At 38.5% G+C, this 10,787-nt stretch overlaps 1 protein-coding gene across 1 annotated transcript in view; it reads left to right on the top strand.

The window, feature by feature from the left end:
• LOC108629177 (membralin) overlaps nt 1–10,787 on the top strand; it is a 57,674-nt gene that overhangs the window by 17,864 nt on the left and 29,023 nt on the right. The window contains exons 8-9 of the mRNA XM_026817109.1: nt 1,472–1,555; nt 9,770–9,902. Coding sequence (XP_026672910.1) covers nt 1,472–1,555; nt 9,770–9,902 — 217 coding nt within the window. The remainder of the gene's footprint in view (nt 1–1,471; nt 1,556–9,769; nt 9,903–10,787) is intronic.

Genomic DNA, 10,787 nt, shown 5'->3' with positions numbered 1-10,787 from the left:
TATTATTTTCGAAAGTGTGGTTTTTACTTTCCTTTTATTCATAAACAGCTGCTTTGATTACGACACAGATGAGATAGTCATGGGTTCAACGAACTATTAAGTGCGATCATAGAACTGTTGATCAATACTCTCATGAATAAATCAACAATAATCAAGAAATTATTATAGCGAAAGACTTTTTGTTTTGCTCTCGTTATCTGGTCGTTTCTTAACTATGTACCTTCAATTAATCAACTAGTAATGAATAATCTAATTATTTTCTACTATTTGTTTCTCTTTCACAAGATACTTGAAAAGAACGGCGTAAGACTAGTTTTTAAGCTGAATGTTTTTGACAAGATATTTTTTCACTCTTCCCTCCTTTCAACCATGCTCTTTAGGATTTGTACAATTAAAATATTTCTGAAAATATTGGGAAAGTTCCAACAGAGATTTAGGATCATTTCTCTATTCAAGACTCGAAGAAGTTTTTGCCATATCAGGTTTTCAATGGAAAAAATGCAATAGACACAGTGTTGGCATGAAAAAATAAGTTCGTGATATGCTTGTCTCGCAGTAGGCGGAGTTTAGATTATATAGGACAAGATGGAAGACTGTAGAGTTTTAATAAGCAGTGGGAGTGGTTTTAGTGGGCGATATCTTGAAATCTAAAATTCATTAAATCGAAACACCAAGGTTGGTACGGAAATTTGTAAGCGGCGATCCTCCGGCTATTATAAACCAGCCGCGACATGCGTCGTCGTTTGGGAATAGCTGAACTTCGTAATTATATTGCCACGCTTCAACTAAGTTACAGAAGAAACTGCCCTTTGTGAAACTTGTCTCTAAATAATTGAACGTTCACCGTGTAGAAAAAATCAAGATTCTTTATTCTGATTAAAATTCGGGGAAAATATTATAATACCTGACCTGTACTTGTTCGGGTACAGGAAATTAAGTTAATTTTAATTTTAATAATTATTTCACGGTGAACGAAAAAGAGGAGGGGAGAGGCGAATGGAATAAATTAATGAAAGGTTGTGTATGGATTGAGTGTAGCAAGGAAAACGAAACCTTGTCTCTCGTTCTCGTCTCGGAGCGCCGATCGAAAGTTTGCGAGAACTTAAATCGAGATTCAGGAAGTTTTGAAATTAATTCTTATTGAGCTTTGAACCGACTCGTCGAACGCGACACGATTTCTTCACGGCCCTCAACTTGTGTAATAACGTTTCGCTCGAAAACTTTTCGTCACGAAGTATCTAATAAATATTAAATTCGAACGGTTCCACGTCGAGCATAACGATTTTAATACAATATCGTTCCCTGCGCTTAAGGCCCTCGATATGCGATTGATACTTCTATTTAAATGCTTCTATCTTTGTTTTCTTTTGCTGTTTAGTTTTAGAGCCTCCAGTCGGCCAGAATAGATGCCTGCACGAATAGCTTCGTATTATTTTTCACGTGAAATATACTTCTTTCCCCTTTGTTTCAGTGGATCTGCTACAAATGTTGGAGTTCAACTTGACGGTAACGTTCCCTGCAGCATCTCTACTCACGGTACTCCTGGCTCTCGTCGGTAAGTCATACCGCTATTTTTTAAGTAGCAGATAGAGCAGAGATGAGGAATAGCAATAAACCTATCATCTTATCGACTTTTGTGTTTAATATTACTGCCACATTGAATTGAAAAATTAAGATCTGATTCGAACATCCTCGATCTCTTGAATAAGTGATCAGTTAAAGAACTAATACTTACAAAATGAAGTAATATTGGAGTACAAGAGGGATGTGGATATGTTTTCTATTTCCCTAAGAACAAACCAAATTACGTATCGTCTCCCGTCCTGATTTCTATTTCCGCGAAATTTAATCACATAATTTCTTTAGGTTGTAACATTCATTGGTACATACATTAAATTGTTGAAGGAAAAAAGTCATGACTCACAATCTTAAATACCCACTCCCAGGATTAGTCATTTGATTAAGGATCGTGAAATAAAAATGCCATGATCTGTTTTCATATATTTATTAACTAGAATTTAATCATTTGTACAAGATATTAGTGTATTTTCTACTTTAGTGATCGCCAGGATTGCTTTTCATAATCTGTTGATAAATTGTATTGAGGCGTTAGAGTTTTACAACAATCTCATATAAAAAATATATTGGTTGATAAGGTCTAGTTTTATACGTAGTCTTTGATAGTAGAATAAGACAGTAAGATAGTAGAATAAGACATAGATAGAGATCTTAGAATTCCATCATCGAGAGAATGATTCATATATCATGTATGTGATCGATTGATACTAGGTTTTGTCGAAAAATTTTCTGGAAAATCTGCTATTCAGATATCTATATACATAGACATAACTTCATCCAGAGCCGGAAATGCGTTAAGAGATCTGATTTGCTAGTCAGCGGTAATTGAGAACGCGTGCCAGTCTGCATAGCAGAGGTGCAAAATATTAAAGGCTTTTTACTAAATCAATGGCTCTCTCTCGGTTTTGTTCCCTCGCCTCGCCGGGTACAGCGTTAGCTCCGTTACAAAGCTGATTGGTCGGGACGGTTAACCCAGGATTCTGCATAAATTTCTGATGAAGGCGCAACAGTTGGGTAACCCGCTCGGAGCCCATTTAGTAACGGTGGCGGCGTCGGTGGTTTCCCTACCACCGTGACGCCCATTTCCATTTCAACCTGAATCTCCTCTCTTCACGCTTCGCATGTCCGTCAGCGCCATGCGATTGACCCGTATAAAGTGCGATATCGCTAATCCTCTCGCAAGCTTATCGCCGGCTTCTGAAAACATTGGTCAAATTTAATATATGGAGATCTCCGATTCTCCGTCTTTCATTTTCTCTCTTACACTATTTCATATACGTGTTTCCTTCAATGCAAGATATCTTCCATGGGAATTGATGTTAGAGGAATTTTAAATAAATTTAACTTGTTGACTTGTTAATATAGAATGCAGTAAAAGGAGGTCAATAATTTCATCCAAAGTTATATCGCAATTTTTTAACGAAGTGGTAGACATATAATAACGGTGATGGTTAATTTTTGTAAGGAGTGATCAAGATACGGTCCGTTGGCAGTTACGGTAGGGCCACCAGTTGCGTGGTCCGTTTTCGAGTAAACCGGCAACAGAAGTGGTAAATTTCCAGATACGTAGTGCAAGGACCAGGCGCGTTTCTACTTGTGTGTATATATCGGTTTTACCAGTGGATGTAGAAGAAGGAAAGGAAGCCTTAGGGAAGTTGTTATCTGGAGTAATGGGTTCCGGTTCCTGTGTCGCTTCCTACCCTCCATCCGTCATCCTGCAAGCTCTCTCTCTGGCGAGTACTTCTACGATTTCTGGGCTTCCTACGCCACCCTGTCCTTCCATCCACAGCATATTTCCCTCTCTCCTCCTTTTACCTTTTTTCCAACGAAAGAAAAATAAAAACACCGTTTTATGTCGTATTTCTGTGACAATAAACACCGAAAGAGTACAATTCTATTTAATGCGGTCGAGAAATTTAGTATCGTCGCGGGCAGCATTCGAAATTCGTTTTTTTTCACGCTTGTGTCGCTCATCGTTTGTCGAAGAGCATTTATTGCAAGTCATAGTAAGAGAAAAATGAGGAAAATAAAAAGTCCGAAAGATGATCCTTGCGTTTATTCTCGCGGAGATTCGATTTTTACACTCGGGCTTGGTGCGCGATCATAAAACGGTTGAGTGTCTTTGAGTCTTTTCAAAATCATTTGAAATTATATTCTCGTCTAATCCGTCTCTTCTGGTGCAAATGAAATTTTTCTGAAAAGAGTGCACCGAAACTCTACAATGTTCGTATCGATTCATCGTTTACGAGGTGTTGCGCTCGTGATTTTCTCGCAAACCGTGCGTATGCATCATCGCTGCGAATTCACGTGAAATCGAGCACGCGTCGGTTGGCGTTTGGCGCCGGGAACAACCGCGAAGACGATTTTGCATAATGGAATGTCAAAAGAACAGAGTCACCGGCGGCGTCCCGGCGCATCAGTGACGCATGATCGACCGCCTAACATGCTGTAAACACATTTTCAGCCACGGTCAGAACATGTTCCACTCTCTGTTGCCGCTGTTTTCGTTTATCTGCTTACGGCTCCCGTCGAAACTACTTTCCCTCTATCCGTATCAGGGGTGCAAGCACGCCGGGCGACGTTCACCAAACTTTAACACGAGTTTGGATCGCCTTCAGAGAACGATACTACATAATTGATTTAATATCTCTTGTAAAAATTCTTTGCCAAATTAACACAATTTGACTGTTCCTATTGCATGTAAAATTATATTTATCGTTAGACAGACACAGAGTTGAATTCTGTAATGAATATCGGGTTATCCTGCGCATTTCGATACTTAGATGCGTAGTGTTGTAACATTATGTAAATTATATCGAAGAGAAACACGATCAAAGCGGGTAGAAACAGAGAAAACCCGTAGCACCAAGGTGTATGTTTGAATTACCTGAAACACATGTAGATATATACATATTGTACACAGGTTTCGAGCTCTATGAACATCGCCAGATCAATGACGCTCTGTATGTTGATTCAACTATCTAACCCTAACAACTTGCTCAGTAACTATTGCTCAACTCCAGATTCCATGACGCATTTCCACCGGATATGCAGAGACGAGATGCCATACGGTTATACTATAGAGACACCAAATCTGCTTTCATAAGTCTCTCTCAGTATTCGATTTTGACTCTCAGGCAACAAAATTTATCAAATTATCTTCATGTATCAAAAATCTGTTTATAATTCTCAGTTTAAAATGATCCATACATCATTTCATCGTTTACTATCACGGATTTACGTTTTACGTACATTACTCAAAGTTTGCGAGTCTGTAGTTTTCATAATGTTTATTATACGTAACGGGGAACGCATTTCTGGCCCAATTTCGATTTGATTAAGGGCAAGTGAGCCCAATTTCGGATTCCATCAAGCTCAAGTACGCTTGTTGTCAGTATGTTCGGTCAGCAGGAAATACGGCCATCAGTTTCTGGGTGATCGACCCATTTCGACGGTTTATGTTTGAAATTAATTTCAGCTGAAAATCTTCAGTCGATATCGCGGTCAGAAAATCTATCAGGCATCAATCTTTTTTCGTTGTAAAAAGGTAGTGACCGAGAAAGTCGAAGCTGAAGAGTCTATGCGTTTATTCGTTTATGAGTCGATGCGAGACTACAATCGGTTCTAAATCCCAGTTCGGTAAAAATAATTGTGTACGCAAGACGCGAGATGTGCCAATAAACTTCAAAATCTCGAAGTTTGTCAACATCGATGTTCATGCATGATCGATTGGCATCGCCGTTTCATGCGCGTAGCTGCAAGACCGTGTAAAACGGATGCGTCGGGTTCTAGTATATACCTGAGTACATGCATGCATACATACATATGTGCTCGCTGCATGTGTCAGTGACTGTACACCTATCTTGTCAATCATGACTGCGAATTAATTTTGATTCACGGGGTCGTCAACTGCCTAACGTGGTAGAAATTATAATTACGCTACGGTTACGATATATGTCTGTACAAATGAAACATCTGTGCGCGAGATCTTCAGTTTTGCATTTAAATAGATGTAGCATAGGTAATGGCAAAGCATTAACTATCATTACATTAAATACTACACACTACACTAAATATTGTGAAATTAATCGGATTATTTGTTAGCATACGTTCGTGCAAAGTATTTCCTGCACATTCTCTTGTAAATGCATCAAATACGGAGTCTACTCATGATTATTTCTATCAAAAATATATGACTCGCTCATTAATTAATTCGTTTAAGGATGTATAGGCTATATACTTAAACAATGCTAGCGTGTTGAATTTGTTATTATAGATTCCTGTTACTATTAAAAGGCTACCTGCAAAATTTTAAATCAATTTATGGGTTTTTTGAAAAATTATAGTGACTTAAAATTTGCATGTACTCTTATGGTAATCAGCAGTAACCCAAAGAACACTTTCTGGTATTTGGTGTGCATGTACGAAGTTGGAAGACTCCGCGTTCTTGAGGTTAAACTGAACAACAAAGAGCGTTTGAACGTGGGATTAATGCGGGACATATTTGTATCCGGAGGGATCGCGGATGCTTCCGCTAACAATTTCCCGTCGTTCCGTTCACCATTTCCCGAAACACGGAGAAATTTTTCTCGAGTAACGAGGGATCTCCTTGATCGTTTCCTTTTCCTTTTTTTGTGGCAGAAAAATGCTGGCGACATAAATTGGAACGTTCCCCGTGCAATTTCAGCGTCGCGCGAGATTATCGGGGGCGTTCGTCGTAGTTGCTCGAGGAATTTTAACGTCTTTATAAAAGTCAAGAGGAAGAGGAAAACGTCGAAGCCTCCGATAGTTCTGGCCGGCGCGCGCTCGGCCAGGGCCGGGGGCTTACCGAGCTGAGGTAATGTCCGGCTAGTATGCATTTAAATGAGTGCATTATCCGTGCATTATCCGGCGTTAAGATCATTTCGGGACCTCCCGGTATGTTAACTGATTCATGCGTCTCGAAGTTGTTATCCAAATAACGATATTTGCGATATTGATCTCCAGCCCCGATTGTCTTCTCCGTTCTCTCTTCTCTCTTCCAATTTTTAACATTCTCTCTTGATAATATTATATGTATACATTGTCGTGTACCCCAAAAATTTATCGTTATTGTGTCCATGCTTCTTGTATCGTAAATTGATTAACGTTTCATTATTGTCAATCGTGCTCCAATTTTTATTATCCCCAGTAAAATATGTCATTATCAATCAACCGTGGCTCTTTTTGATTCTGATCGTTCCGCGCTTCGGATATCACTCGATAATATACTGACATTTATAAATTTTCAGCAGCAATTAGTCCATGCGTCAAGCTACAACACACAATATCTAATTATGTTCATTACTCATTATTGTTATCGATAGATATCCGATGATTGAGCACGTATAATTATGTTGCTTATTCCAACGCCATTATTACGGTTCATATGGAGATATTGTATTTAACGTATCCTCATACGTATATACAATAAATTACGTAATACGATTATTACATAAAAAACAAACGATTTTTAAACAAATAACATGATTACTTATTAAGTTAAAAACATGATTCCTCTTTAAATATGACGATGTTTAGTTTCGGCAGTTTACATACTGTGTGAATTATCCTATAAATATTCGACTCTCATTTACAATTTGCATCTATAATTAAGTAGCTAAGCTCATGTTACATATTTCTTTGACGTTATTTCCACTCTGGAGAAAAATGGAAAGTCAGAGAAGTATCACATGTTGCCAGCTGGTCTATTTGTATCTCTCCGTGTCGCGTACATTTGGGATGTAACCCCGTGGCAGACTCCTCATTAGCATTCGCCGCGCGTTGTTTTCTTCTTGGTTTGTCGCAGTGTGTCCGATCAGGAAACTAATTATCCGAGGTCGCCCCTCTGTATTCCAGAAACCATTCGTCCTTTTCGTCGCGAAGTGCCTTCATCTGCCACCCTTTGTCCAATATATCGGGTGTCGTCTTTCTTCGCCTAATATTTGCCTCGCGCTTCGAAAAACGATGCCCACCCGCCTAAGATCGAGTACCCGGCCTCTTTAACAGAGTGGAGGCAATTATCCATGGCGATGGGTTTCTTCAAGAAGCTGAACTAATTGAATATTATACTAATTAAAATATGTTTGGTGACAGATAATCTAAAAGATTTTTCCTGAAAGTCTACCGGTTTTAAGCGCATCCTATTGTTTTGTATTATATATTTCCATCACTTGATAATTGCGATCAGTTTGAAAATATTGTGTCGATTGTTCAACGAAAAACTTTCAGCGTTATAATTAATCATCGACGGAGCCGGTGCGTTTCAGTTTGGTCGTTTTGCAGTTTCGTGACCTGGCCACGACACACCCTAGGATACTTTTAATATTTCCGCTCGGTCCCCGGGGGGTTTTCATATCGTTACAATTCATTAAGAAACACGCTAGCCGTCCAACATTGTTCTATACTTTCCATGAAATGCATTAGCTCTATTTTCTATGTACGTACGTATATTGTATGAACCGACCGTTAGAAATTATATTGGCGTTCGAATTATTCGCATATTTGTTCTGTGAAAGACTTATTAAAAAATTCACTTTGATGTCGGTTTAATTCTATCTGGGATTAGGTATTTTTTCGCAGCAGAACCAATGCGCAGCGAAGCCATGGTTTATATTAAATTTTTAGGAATTTTCGAGGAAGATTTTAATATCTCACCGTATTTTTACCTGCTATAATTATTTTTCGAAACTGAAGATCCTCTTAAATTTAAGATCATTTTAAATGTTACAGGATATAGATCGTAGACATTTCTTGGAAATTGAGCATCAAATGCTTCGCATACTTGTTGTACCGTAGCTATGATTCGGTTTAGTCTTCGAAATTTAATATCCTAATTTTTTGCAGTTTTACATTTGACATTTAATCATTCACTCAATTGCGTGCGATGTACTGAAGAATTTTGAACATCGCGTGACAAATTGAAGAACGCGAGGCAATCATACTCCCGTGTTGGTTCGTTGGCAGGTATCTAAATTCTCGTTCACGGCTAGTTTGACGGAAAGTCGTTTCAGACGGAATAACTTGGGCGATGTTTCAGCCGATAAGTGAGATTTAACGTTCGACGCCTGGGAAACAATAAAAACGACCGGCTCAGAACCGTAGCGAACGTATCGTTTTAACGGTATAATGGTCCATGGTTGGGTATTAAATTTACATGGACCCGGTAGACTTGCACGCCGCGCGGCGAACTTTTAATTGTGCGGAAACTATTCGATTAATAGAACGAGCCGCGGGTTCGATAGTAGACGTCTGCGAGTATCGATTACGCAGAGTTATTTCGCTATTTTTGATACCTGCCACGAATCCTCTCCCTTCGTCGTTGTTAGTAGTACGAATTAAGTAATCCAAATTGTACATGTCAACTTTTGAAAAAAGTACTTTAAGAGGGGAAGGAAGTTCCTTTCTTATCTCGCTTTTCTTTTGTTCACATTACATGTGCCTTAATTAATGACTACTCGTATTTAATTATGAACAGATACAAATTGTTTTAGAGTTGTCTCTTATAATTGTAGGATAAGCATTCAGTTATAAGAGAAATCCGTTTAGTTTTTAAATTAAATTAGCTCCTCTTAAAATAATACGTAGTTGAAGAAGAATTATTTGTCAGCGTTCAAGCTTGTTATAAGGCGAATGATTACACGTCAGGTTAATTTAGCTTACAGCTTGCTTTATACAAAAAGGAAAATACTATGTACGAGTCCTGATACACCTAAATGCACGTGCACGTGCTGGCAAGACGCATAGTGCATGTACTCGTACATCTACATAATACATATATGTACATAATACATATACGTGCCCGTGTACGCAAGATTCACAATATTCTCCTGTATTTGCATGACATGTTTATACCGGGATATCTAGTAAAAAAGTGCACAAGTTGGCGAAGATTTTTAGCAGATCTCTTCGTAAATTCCTGCTACGTCAAACTATCTAGTTGTCTATCACGTGCACTGCTTTCTAAATATGGTTAGTTTCGACAAAGGAAGCCAGAAATATCGTTGCTGAAGATTTGATAATACAAAATATATTAATCATAGTAAATCTTACGATTTTTTAATATATCTATAATTCTAAGATATGATACATGCTTTTTAGAGCAATAAATATAATAGAAATGATTATAGAACGTATATAATTTGTTATTCAACAATAAATTATTTTATTCCAGGGATGGAAGCAATCATGTCGGAGTTCTTCAACGACACCTCGACTGCTTTCTATATTATATTGATTGTGTGGATTGCTGATCAGTATGATGCCATTTGTTGCCACACACCTGTTACGAAGAGGCACTGGCTTCGGTGAGTGTTTTGCCATGATTTTCTGATTTATAGTTATATTCAAACGACGAAGGTTTTCGGTTAACAAAAAGATAACTAAATGCTCAATAACGTGAGGGTAACGCATTTTCTGTAATTATTAGAAACGCGCAGATCGCTAATGCGGTGTGTATACTGAAATCTTCGCGAAACACGCAGCGATCGATAATTTAATAAGCTTAGGGGGAGAGGGATCGGTATGTATTTCCTTGTTTGTACACGACCGAGGCTGGTTGATTCATTCCGGCGTGGTCATATTGTTTCCGACTCCTATCTGTCTTGCCGCGTGCTAGCGTGTTACTCTATCGCCATAAATAGTTCCGATCAACCTAGATCCGACAAATTGTCGGGTTCCACGCCGTCGTTTGTCGTTTCCGTTGGCGGTTGTGTACAGATGTCAAAGCGGGATCAGGATGTAACCCCTCTTGTAATAGGAATCGAGTTTTACGCTCGATGTGCCTTATCGAAGGGGATGAGAGTGTGAGAGAGAGAGAGAGAGATAGAGACGGAGAAGGGGAGGGAAGCAGCAGTGTAATTTCCTTAGACCGGCAAAGCTATAGAACGAGACATTAGGGGCATTAGACGGTGATTAAACAAAATTGTCGCCGGTGATGGTCCTACTTGTCGCCTTGAATGTTTGAATAGGTAATGTGCGAGCGGACGGTCAACGAAATTGTGAAACGCTTAAAGCGGAACTTTTTAACCCTTTGATCGTGGAAATCTTTAAGCAAGAACGTTCGTAAACAGAATAGGTAAATTACGGTACTTAGTTATTGAAGTATAATTTCATGCATGATTTTACGTAATAAATAGTATCTTTTTATTTTTGAAGAATTGAAATTTATTAAACAAAAATTAAGGGTATGT

Source organism: Ceratina calcarata, unplaced genomic scaffold (assembly GCF_001652005.2).
Source record: "Ceratina calcarata isolate Rehan_Ccalc_2016 unplaced genomic scaffold, ASM165200v1 scaffold555.2, whole genome shotgun sequence".
Lineage (NCBI taxonomy): Eukaryota > Metazoa > Arthropoda > Insecta > Hymenoptera > Apidae > Ceratina > Ceratina calcarata.
The sequence above is the reverse complement of the archived record's forward strand: the minus strand, read 5'-3'. Positions and strand labels throughout refer to the sequence as shown.